At 38.4% G+C, this 12,392-nt stretch overlaps 1 protein-coding gene across 1 annotated transcript in view; it reads left to right on the top strand.

Annotated features, from left to right (window-relative positions):
* The first annotated feature begins 3,189 nt into the window (after nucleotides 1-3,189).
* Nucleotides 3,190-12,392, top strand: part of rras2 (RAS related 2) — a 45,373-nt gene continuing 36,170 nt past the window's right edge. Inside the window, exon 1 of the mRNA XM_038283827.1 lies at nucleotides 3,190-3,586. Coding sequence (XP_038139755.1) covers nucleotides 3,485-3,586 — 102 coding nt within the window. The 5' untranslated portion in view covers nucleotides 3,190-3,484. The remainder of the gene's footprint in view (nucleotides 3,587-12,392) is intronic.

Raw genomic sequence — 12,392 nt, 5'->3', positions numbered from 1 at the left:
ATAGTATATATACAGGTGCTGGTCATAAAATTAGAATATCATGAAAAAGTAGATTGATTTCAGTAATTCCATTTAAAAAGTGAAACTTGTATATTATATTCATACATTACATACAAACTCATATATTTCAGATGTTTATTTTGTTTAATTTTGATGATTACAAATGACAACAAATGAAAATCTCAAATTCATCATATCAAAAAATTAGAATATTACTGAAGACCAATAAAAACAAAGGATTTATAGAAATGTTGGCCAACTGAAAAGTATGAACATGAAAAGTATGAGCATGTACAGCACTCAGTATTTAGTTGGGCCTCCTTTGGCCTGTATTACTGCAGCAATGCGGCGTGGCATGGAGTCGATCAGTCTGTGGCACTGCTCAGGTGTTATGATAGCCCAGGTTGCTCTAATAGTGGCTTTTAGCTCTTCTGAATTGTTGGGTCTGGTGTATTGCATCTTCTTCTTCACAATACCCCATAGATTTTCTATGGGGTTAAGGTCAGGAGAGTTTGCTGGCCAATTAAGAACAGGGATACCATGGTCCTTCAACCAGGTACTGGTAGCTTTGGCACTGTGTGCAGGTGCCAAGTCCTGTTGGAAAATGAAATCTGCATCTCCAAAAAGTTGGTCAGCTGCAGGAAGCATGAAGTGCTCTAAAACTTCCTGGTATGTGGCTGCGTTGACCCTGGACCTCAGAAAACACAATGGACCAACACCAGCAGATGACATGGCACCCCAAACCATCACTGACTGTGGAAACTTTACACTGGACTTCAAGCAACGTGGATGAAGTGCCTCTCTTCTTTTCCTCCAGACTCTGGGACCTTGATTTCCAAAGGAAATGCAAAATTTACTTTCATCAGAGAACATGACTTTGGACCACTCACCAGCAGTCCAGTCCTGTTTCTCTTTAGCCCAGGCAAGACGCTTCTGACGCTGTCTGTGGTTCAAGAGTGGCTTGACACAAGGAATGCGACAGCAGAAACCCATGTCTTTCATACGTCTGTGTGTGGTGGTTCTTGAAGCACTCACTCCAGCTGCAGTCCACTCTTTGTGAATCTCCCCCACATTTTTGACTGGGTTTTGTTTCACAATCCTCTCCAGGGTGCGGTTATCTCTCTTGCTTGTACACTTTTTTCGACCACATCTTTTCCTGCCCTTCGCCTCTCTATTAATGTGCTTGGACACTGAGCTCTGTGAACAGCCAGCCTCTTTAGCGATGACCTTTTGTGTCCTGCCCTCCTTGTGCAAGGTGTCGATGGTCGTCTTTTGGACAACTGTCAAGTCAGCAGTCTTCCCCATGATTGTGTAGCCTATAGAACTAGACTGAAAGACCATTTAAAGGCTTTTGCAGGTGGTTTGAGTTAATTAGCTGATTAGAGTGTGGCACCAGGGGCCATCAATTTTGAACCTTTTCACAATATTCAAATTTTCTGATATGATGAATTTGAGATTTTCATTTGTTGTCATTTGTAATCATCAAAATTAAACAAAATAAACATCTGAAATATATGAGTTTGTATGTAATGTATGAATATAATATACAAGTTTCACTTTTTAAATGGAATTACTGAAATCAATCTACTTTTTCATGATATTCTAATTTTATGACCAGCACCTGTATTAATTAGGTAAAAGGGTCCTTTGAATTTCAGAAAAGCTCTTGACACTGGGTGGCGCCACATTAATCAAAGCACATTGGGTTTTAGAAACAGACAGTTCTGCCTCATGATCAGTCATAACAAGGCACATGATTCTTTAAATGACATCCTAACTGCTCTGAAACTGATACAAAATTAAGAGTTTCAAACCCATCTTTGTGGTGAAACTAGGTTACTGACAATGAAGTAAACATGGTTTTGCTTCTTTCGAAAGGCACTAATACCACATGTGCAAACTAAGAATGGACTTAAAAGCAGTAGTTTTTAATTGGTGTTTGAAGGTCTGAAAATATGCATTGTATTTTACGACATGTAGTAACAAGTCATTTATTAAAGCCAAGATATGCTTTATGCTTTTCCTGTTTCATCATGCACTCATCTTTTAAATTAGTACTGGGTTCTCTTTATCAGGACTGACGGTAAATCTACACTGTGCTTTTCTCTAACTACTTCTGAGGAAGTAGAAAAAAATTCACACAAGTTTATGCCTGTCTCAATAGACGTGTTAAATATGAGTTATACAATATAAGACCTTTAGACTTTTCAAATAATTCAAATAATACATTCTGGATTAAAGAATTTTTGACACTAATATGAAAGTTAAATTTCATCTTCAGTCTTATATTTCTGTATTTCTTTTGTCACCTTTTGTAAATCTCATCAAATAAGTGCTTGCTGTCAATGTCTCAATGTGATGGTGAAATCAGAAAAAACAGTCCTCACTCTGATGCCTAGACAGGTACGCATACAAGTTAGAGTTTTTAACCATATGGGGAATTTACTCACACCCAGTTTATTTACTGCATTTATGCCTAACCCTGAAATTAGCCCTAACCCATATCAGTATATCCCTAACCTTATCCTAAATGTAATTCACACCACACCTCTAAAATGTGGGTCCACCACATTAGATTCAACCTTTGCTCCTCAGAAGTTAATTAAATATACTAAAAACAGTCCTAAATATAAATAATTACACAAACAAAACTGATGTTTAAAATCAGGCTTTCTAAACAAATTGGCAATTTTCTCTTTATTTACACTTTTAACAGATGATTGCATTATAAGCATAGTTGGGTATTGTTTAGGGGCCTATTTCTTCAGTTACTGATGCATGGCAATTGTAGATGATACTAGAAGGAGCATTTAAATACAAACAATTTCAAAGAGAAAAGGCTTTTGCCCCTACAGAAAATACACTGAATTCTCCATAGGAGCTACTTAATGTTTAGCAAACAATCAAAAATTCTGGAATCCCTATAAAGTGGTTGTCTTCTTAATCAGACTACTTTAATACCAGGGTATCAAATATGGTGCTTAATTTTCACCCAAAGGTGTATTACTGTGGCTCAAAAATAGTTTTAACTTTAATTTTATATTGGCTTATATTTGAATTATGAGTGCAGATCATGTGTGTAAGGAAAACGTCATTGAGGACAGGAGCGCTTTATTTATTAGAACAAGGCTGCAGCGCGTGTGTGTGAAGTGCGCCTGAGGCTCTCTAGCGCCTCTAGCGGTAGACATAGGTAGGGCTGTTAAATTACTCCCAGTGTCGGACCTTCATCTCGAACAGCGCAGTGTTGTCGAGGCTGGGAAACGGTCAGGTTTATGGACAGGCGACCGTAGCTCCTCCATCCCTTTTTTGAGCACCACCGACTCCCGAGCGCTGATCGGACTACGCTGACGAGTTAATCCAGCGCACACCCAGGCCTGCGCCCCGGTGCCTCCACTGCAGGGCCTCGGTCTTCTTCTGGGGGAAAGTGGGTGTTTGCTGCTTACTGGTGTTTCGGCAGCAGCTGCGGCGGCGCGAAGTGTCCTCGATGGCTGGCTGGAAGGACGGCTCGGTGCAGGAGAAGTACCGACTGGTGGTGGTTGGAGGTGGAGGCGTCGGGAAATCAGCTTTGACTATACAGTTTATTCAGGTCAGTGGTGTTAAAAGCTTCTCTTCTAAAATAAAAAACAGCTTTTATTCCCCCAGTTTACCCGAAACACGATTAAATAACGGAGATTGAGGGGGAGGCCAGGCAGGGCAAAGCGGTGCAGCGATACTAGATCTGTTTCTTTCAACTACTTTTTAAGGCCTGTAGCGGGGCAACGCGAATATTTCAGGACCTTTACTTATGATCTTTACTGGGGAGACGGGTGTCACTTTAACACGATTTCCGAGAGAACTACTTCCACTTTTCAGCTTACAGCGACGGCATCAAGAAAAAAAAAAAAAAACTGCAGGACTCAGATGTCACTATTTTAAATGTTGTTGTTTTTTTAAACATTTTAAACAAAAATGTTTTTTAAAAATTCGTTTATCTTAGAATTTTTGGAAGGAACATGATACAAAAAAGTTTTCCAATTTTTTTTTTTTTTTTTTTGAAGTAGAATACATCCTCATTAAACTTGGCTGTGTATTTTAAACTATTTGTTTTGGATCCAGGAAAGTAATGTCAGTTCTCCTGTTTATGTGTTTGCATGCATGGCTGCGGTCTGCTGCTACCAAAGGCTAGGTCTGATCTACTTCTGCAGGGTGGGACACATTCACTCAAAGTTTTGGGCGCATTCAGGCTGAGAAACGGTCGATCTGAATGAACCAGGTCGTTTCCAGGCTTATAATCTGGGTGTGGATATGCTTCACTGTATATTTGCTTTTATTAATGCCATCCCTGGACACATTGGTGTACGGAAGAAGATTAGGGCCAGTGAAAAAATAAAAAAAGTTAACTGATTTTTTTATTTTATTTAAGTTTAATATGGGGAAAAAGTCAGAATTCTGACTTTGATCTCAAAATTCTGACTTTAATTTCTGACATCTTTTCTCTGAATTCTGACTTTTTTTCTATGAATTCTGACTTTAATCTCTGAATTATGACTTTAATCTCTGAATTCTGACTTTAATCTCTGAATTCTGACTTTTTTTTCTCTGAATTCTGACTTTAATCTCTGAATTCTGACTTTAATCTCTGAATTCTGACTTTAATCTCTGAATTCTGACTTTTTTTCTCTGAATTCTGACTTTAATCTTTGAATTCTGACTTTAATCTTTGAATTCTGACTTTAATCTTTGAATTCTGACTTTAATCTTTGAATTCTGACTTATTTTCTCTGAATTCTGACTTTTTTTCTCTGAATTCTGACTTTTTTCTCTGAATTCTGACTTTAATCTCTGAATTCTGACTTCTTTTCTCTGAATTCTGACTTTTTTCTCTGAATTCTGACTTTAATCTCTGAATTCTGACTTTAATCTCTGAATTCTGACTTTTTTTTCTCTGAATTCTGACTTTTTTCTCTCTGAATTCTGACTTTAATCTCTGAATTCTGACTTTAATCTTTGAATTCTGACTTTAATCTTTGAATTCTGACTTTAATCTCAGAATTCTGACTGAATTCTGACAGCTAACAAACATGTTAGCATCAAGCCGTAGCCATGTCTGTTTTAGGGATTAGCTCTCTTGTTTTAGCACCTTCTGTTTTTCCATTAATGAAATAGCATCAAAGTTGCCTAATTTCGTCATTTTTCACCAAAGTGTTACTGGCCCTCCTAAACATACTAAACTGAAATAAAACTTAAAAATCAGTTAACTCTTTATTTTATTTTATTTTTTTTCAGTAGCCCTATTCCTCTACCGTATTGGTGCCCCCTTTCTTCTCTGCTGGATTTGTATGTACTGATATTGTTTGGAACCATGGCTAATTGAGGCATAATTGATATTTGATATTTTCAAATGTCTAGTACTATCAAAATATCCATAGCTGTATATTGGTTATTTAATTTTTTTCACTAGGTACACAGTATTATATTGTTAAATACTTTAAGTACAGTATTCTATTGTTCATCTTTTAACTTGTCACTATCATGTTATTCTTATACATTTTTCTAAGCTCCACATTTGTGTCACCATTTTTTCTATAATCTTTTTTTTTCTGCTGTAATCGTCAGAATTTCCCCATAGTGGGACAAAAAAGGCATATTCTATTCTATTCTATTCTATTCTATTGTTGACTGAGGAAAAAGAGGCAATACGAATTGCACATTTAATGATGACAATGTGTAAGGTCCATACCTTCAAGCTGCTAATTTTTTCCCAGCTCATTAAGGCAAAAAAAAACCAACAACATTTATCTAACCCTTCAAAGTAAGTCTAGGCCAATTACAGATTTCAGTGTTTGAAATGTTTGTCTTCACATCTGCCTAAAGGATCAATCACACCTGTCCTACATTTATTTATTTATTTATTTATTTTACAAGACGCTATAACAAGTGTAAGGTTTCAATGGCTTGATAGAGCAGTGTCTGTATTGCTGTGTACTTCAAGACAGCTGGCTTAATGAAGGTTTTTATACTTTTTTTTTTTTTTTTTTAAAGAAAAGGAATTTCATAGTACTTAAGAACCTAATGATAATGGAAAAATCCTGATGTGAAAACTAATGCAGTTCCGGCCATCACTCTCCTATTAAGGAAAGCGTTTTGAAACTATAACCTGCAAAGCTATGCATTGCGTACCAGCTGTCCAGCCAAGTCCAGGATCTTGCAAAGCAGGAATGAGACTGATTTCTAGCGATTGGCCAAAAAAATCATCCAGAGTTCAAAATCCATCAATGTTTCTCTACATGCAGTTCTATTAATGATCATGCTTTTCAAACATTGTGTATTATTTTGAACTGAACTGAACTATTACCTCTTTTAGAATATTTTAGCACAGGAAGTGTTGAAGTCTCTTTTTGATCTCTTAAATAACTAATGATATTACTGAAACTTCATAACAGTATGCTATATTTGTTTTACAGCTGTAGAAATAAACAAAGTATTTTTGTTTTAAGCAAAGGAGATTATATTGTGCTAGACATTTTAGCTTTAAAATGCCATTATACTGTGCATCTAAGGCAGATGCCTCCTTGTAGTAGCCCTCATGAAAGCTCATTGGTCTTGAACAGAGGAGGCATGTCAACTGTTTACCTCCCGCCAGCCCTTGGTTAAATTCCAGCACACTCCAGACGTAGCCTGACCCACTTTGACCCTCCTGGTCTCCCCCATAGACATTTAGGAGCGAACTTCTTTATGACAGGCCCACACACACATGTGTGCCCACCCTCACAGACACACCCGCTGCATGAAAGAGATGACAAGCGTTGCCTTTGCCTTGCATGTCTCCTCAAACTCTGCACCAAAAAAACGCTACTTTGTGAATAAGTGTGTAACGGATGATGTCCTGCCTTTTAGGAGGCTAGAAAGTAGGCAGCTGCTTGTCTCCATGCTGTCAGACAATAGTGTGCTGGCACACGTTTCAGAGCGGGGGGGGGGCTCATGAGTGAGTTGGAGGTTGGGGGGTAGGGTGGGGTGTCTAATGGGGGTTCAAAAAGCTCCTTAACTGCATACCAAGTCAAGAGTATTAGCTCTAGCACTGATTCATTTCTCAGTTTGTTTGTTTTTTCCTCTAATGCCCTAAACTAGAGGACAATTTTAAGCTGCGCACAAACAATTTCCTTTGGTTGAGTATGCAAATTTGGGAATCCCTGAATGTGTAAAATTGCATCATACTGTTGCTTAAAATCCCAGAAATATCTCTGCTTGTACACTTAATATCTGATTTCACAACAAGAAATCCTGTGGGCTATTCTTAGTCAACTCCAATTTAACATTCAAAGCTCGGGAATCTGTTAGTGGCATTGACGGTTAAAAGCATCAAGTTAACAGGTAATCTTCAATAGTTTACCCAAAGAGATTAACATGACCTATTCACTTTTTTTCCCTGATGATCCAAAAAAAGTTTTAAAATCTTAGATAAGTAGAAAAGCAATGCAAACGAATTGATTTCAGCTGAGAGTGTAGACTTGTAACTTTATGTTAGCCGCTATTGTATATTTCTAACATGACAAAATATTCACATAACCATGCGAGGAAGGGGGCAAGCATACGCCACTGATGTTTCTAGAAGTTGCCTGTTATAGGCCAAGCCCTAACACATGGCTGTCAAGTCGAGGCTTTCACCAAAACTATGCAGTGCAGGGTTGTTGCGAAGTTACGGGGTGTGGGGTGTCTGACTCACCCTGGGTGGGTTGATGGTCATGGATCATGTGGAATTTGGGCCTTTGGCTAAGGAAGTCCCTGCTCACAGGACCTCCTAAGTTTGCACGGAAAACCATGACCTGCTTCCTGAATCTCTCTCTCACACACACACCCACACACACAAGGGGGTGTATGTAGGTGGGGGTATGTCGTAGTGGCATTCTTGACAGACTAGACACACCATACACCAAAACATGCCCTTTGATATCTATATAACAAAAACGTCATAAAATGAATCATGAAATCATGCTTATTTTTGCATGGCTATTTATAATCTGTAGAAGTAGGGGGGTATTTAATGTTCACCTAGTTAAAACAGTGTTGGGATCTAGAGCCCTTCTTGTTATTATACATTTGCTGTACTTTAGTACACAACATAGTATACATTTGCAAACAAACAAAGCCAGAATGGTTGTGTAAACATTGTCCAGAAACAACTTGAATACCTTCAAGTCAAAGAACTAGTAATTAACCAATCAGTTGGTCATGTTTGCTTTAGTCCGCCTCCCTCTTGAAAACATGACAACAGGACTCACAACAGCTAAAGTCAACATGGATACTGAAAAGTAATCATATGCACCCTCTAGCATGAAGTGTTCTGCATGTTTGATGTTTTAATAATATCTATGTATCTTAAAAAAAAAAAAAGAGAGAATAATTTAGCTCTACAGTTACAATGCCATTTCAAACTTTGGCTAAACAGTTTGGCCAGGGGTTTAATTCGAGTTCTTTACAGAATCTTATTGAATGTCAATGTCGCTTGTCACAACCTGCAAAAACCAATAATGTTTAATATGTTATTTATGAAGTTGATATTGAGATCAGGAGCTGTAAAAATAATCATGCTTCCATCAACAGGTTTTCATGTCTCACATTGGAAAGAATAGCTAATAGAAAATAAAAAGGGAGATGGAGACTATTACTAAAATACTGTAACTCTATGTTACTTATTTGGTGTCAGCAACCTCCCACAAAAGAACCTCGCAACAATATGCAACATTGCCAAAACAAGTAAACCTATGTCTTTTTTTATTAAATGCTTGGTCTGTGCTAGTGTGTCACCTCTGCTTCCTGTTTATAACACCCACACCCAATGTAAACTTTTGGCTGTTATGCATTGGTTACATCCACTTTGGCTAATCTAGAATCAAAATTATCAATACTTACTTCCCTATTATGTAATAATGGTTAAAATTCCAGTTCTGTCTTTTAGGAATTGATTGAAATAACAGTTTAACAGAACTGTTAAACGTTTTTAAAAGAGTGACGTCTATTGTTAGAATTGTAAAATGTTGCTGACTTATAGAGGGACTCTTTTATTTAGTGAATAGACTAAAGGTGGAAAACACACCGCTAAATCTACTTTTTTTGCTGATAGACTGTATGCATAGATTTCTAATGGTTGGATGGTACTTGATGCTTCCACGTTCCATATGGGATTGAGAGGTGTGGAATGTGGCTGAGCAGCTTTTCTCATTTTATCCAATGTTTTTTTTGTAGATTTTAGGGGGCAGTGAAGGACACTAGAGCATTTTATAACACAGAGCTACATGCAGAAGTAGCAAGCTTTTAGCTAGAAATAGATCATTGGTGTATCACATCTTTAGGTGGCGTAGGGGGGTCCGGGGGTATCCTCCCCCCAAAAATTTTAAAATTTAGACTCTCTGAAACCATTTCCTGCATTTAGAGGTAAAACGCAGCTAACTTTTTTGTCTTTGTTACAACACTGCTTTTGTCTTGATTATGGGAAGTACGTGCTTGACAAGAGGTGGAAATTTCATGAGGAAGACGAGATCATTTTTAGGTTCCTATATTATGTTTCATAGGTTAATTCCAACAATCAGAAAGTGTAAAGCTATGTTATCACTGCACACACTTTAAGCATCAAAAAAGCTTCTGCTGCTTCATTTTTGATGCTTGCACACATAAAGCACACATAAAGCGCCTCAAGAGCATCTTTGATGATCTTTGTCTGCGCAATCAGCTCACAAGAATAGGATCCTGCCTGGAAATATTGTTTTGCTGTCGGAGGCGCGCAGACCCCTGTGCACCAGCGGTGCACTGCAACTGAGAATCCCCAGGAGCAGCTGCCTCAGGCCTGTTCGGCTCTTAGGGGCATTTCCCCTATTGTTCGTGGCGGCTGAACGTAGATGTTAGCGTTTTTTAGGTATATGGCACAAACTGCAAGCACTAGAATATTAAAAGTTAACATATTATAAGTTAATTTAGGCATTAGTAATCATTTTCAGGGGAGTGTCATCAGCAGCGCTTTGTCCGTCTCCCTGCCAGTTCGCAGATCAGCTTCTATGATTGGTTGATATGGCGTGTCGAGCGGCAAAATTAAAATTTTTCCAACTCCTTCATCTGCTACTTGTAAAATTTTGAACATTTCAGCATTTAAGTAATAAGAAGTTGATTGGTGTTTATGCTTACGAACCCTGGATATCTCTGCTGAATACCTCCGTTGAGAGTTGGGGCAAGTTTAGGCTAGTCATGAGCCAATTAGACATTTTGACTGTACGATAACTTCAAGCAAAACTATTGTTGTATTATAATGGGTGATGGTCCACGAGATGCACTATTATCATATAAAAAATAGTATATAATATATTACATTAGCTGTAATGCTTCTTCTTGCTGCCACTGCCCAAGCAGACATAAGTAACCTTCCTCCTAGCCATCTTCTATTGGTTGCCAAGATATTCTCATATAGCTGACTTTGATAAGTTTCAGAGGGCTGTGCACCCAGCCTTGCACGTACTCTGAAAGGGCTAAAGCATGGAGAGATGTTTGGGGTGCTTGACTCTCCGTCATGATTTAACCTGTCGAGCGAACAGCTACACAGGGGTCAGAATGCTGCACATGCTCACAACCTGAGCACTCTCTCTGATGATTTCTCTGACATATATACAAAAAAAACCCAACAGAAACAAACAACGCTTGAATTGAATGACAGATAACTTTAGCGGTTTAGAAATCATAAATTGTTCATACTTTGGTAAACCTTAAAACTGGTAATTGGTAACCATGTCTAGTCTTGGCTGATTCTGAATTTAGCTAATTTTGGCCACTGTTCCTAGCTATTCTTCCTTCATCTTTCAATGTAGCAACTGTTAGAGCACTGTTGTGGATAGAAAGGGAACTTCAGAGTGTTTTGCTGAGACAGGACAGCTCTAAGGGCATCATTACTTGACAGAAACACAGAGGTGATACTTGTCAAATTGAGACTACATCCTTCCAGAAAAGAACTACAAAAGAAATGTCTTTACGTCACGTCACACAAAGGACTGGGAATCCGTATAGCTTCTAAGCTCCAGGTAGGAATGTTAAAGGTCCATTTAACAGTTTACTGTAATATACATTTGACCTTAACAGTCAGAATTTGTCTGCATTCACACTAGTAGCCTCTGGAATTTCTACAGCCAGTGGATCAAACTGGTATGGCTCAAGCCAGGAATACACTGTGTAATATTTTCAATCGTTGCACACAGCTACAGCTTGAACTGTAGGGTTTAAAAATTCACAGCTCACGATGTATGTTCTCACCGTACAACTGCAGACTGAATTTCAAACATGTTTGATTTTCTCCCAACGTTGCGATTCTTGATCGAGAGATGGTCGTAAGAGGCTGATCGCCCCTCGTTATCCCCTGTTCACTACATGATGCATGATGCACGATCAGGCTGAAAGTCGGCCCAATCGACAAATTCTCGCACAACTGGAGTATCGGCCTAAAAAAGCTTGCTGGCCTCATCCAGAGGACACCACACCTGTTAGTTCACCTGTCAATCACAGCTAAAACCCCACCCAGCTCTCATCCCCACCAGATGTTCCTTAGTCTGCTAGCACTGCCTTTATAAGGGGTATTTTTCAGGTATTAGATATAGGCTGAATAATGCTTATAGAATAATGCTCTATGAATGTACTGCATAAGCATTTTCTGCTGGATCAGAAAATTCGACAAGTAGCTGTACTGCTAGAAAAGAAGCTTTTTTCAGGCATACTGTCTGCTCCCATGGTTTACAACGGATTAAATAACAAGCAATGTCTGTCGAAATATGTCATTATCTGATACAGGATTAACTTGATGATGAACCAGTATCTGATGTAAACTTTAAGCATCACTGTTTCTAGAGTATTGGTACTATTTTAGACTCTTTAGTGTCCAGAGGTGTGTAATGGTGTGCTGATTAAGGTTTTGGAGCACAGTTTTAGATGGCCAAAAATGACCTTGAGAAAAGATTTCCTTGAGTCAGAGGGTAAAGATAATACTTCTAGCAATAACAGAGCGGCAGGTCCCTAATGCCAGGCGGTTGACTCAAGTTTAAATAGCATCAGATTGACATAGCATTGAGTCATAGAAAAAAGTTGCCGATTACAGTGGTATGTATGCGTCTCTTAGAGGGAGGAAGGATCCCAAGTGAGGAAAACATGAGTCACGCTGGCCATGTGAAGACTCCATGTGGGGTTGTATGCATAACTTTATATATATATATATATATATATACCAGCAGACATGGCAAATCAAAGAAGTGGTTCAGTTCATTCAGAGTACTCAAAGAAGCTGCTAACATGAGACTGCTGTATTATGAGACATCAGTGTGATCCCACTGCTGAATAACAGCAGGATGTTTGTGTGCTCACAGGCTCACTGCTATTAGTGCAGTGTC

Source organism: Cyprinodon tularosa, unplaced genomic scaffold (genome assembly GCF_016077235.1).
Source record: "Cyprinodon tularosa strain WSP-4 unplaced genomic scaffold, ASM1607723v1 ctg197, whole genome shotgun sequence".
NCBI classification, from domain to species: domain Eukaryota; kingdom Metazoa; phylum Chordata; class Actinopteri; order Cyprinodontiformes; family Cyprinodontidae; genus Cyprinodon; species Cyprinodon tularosa.
The sequence above is the reverse complement of the archived record's forward strand: the minus strand, read 5'-3'. Positions and strand labels throughout refer to the sequence as shown.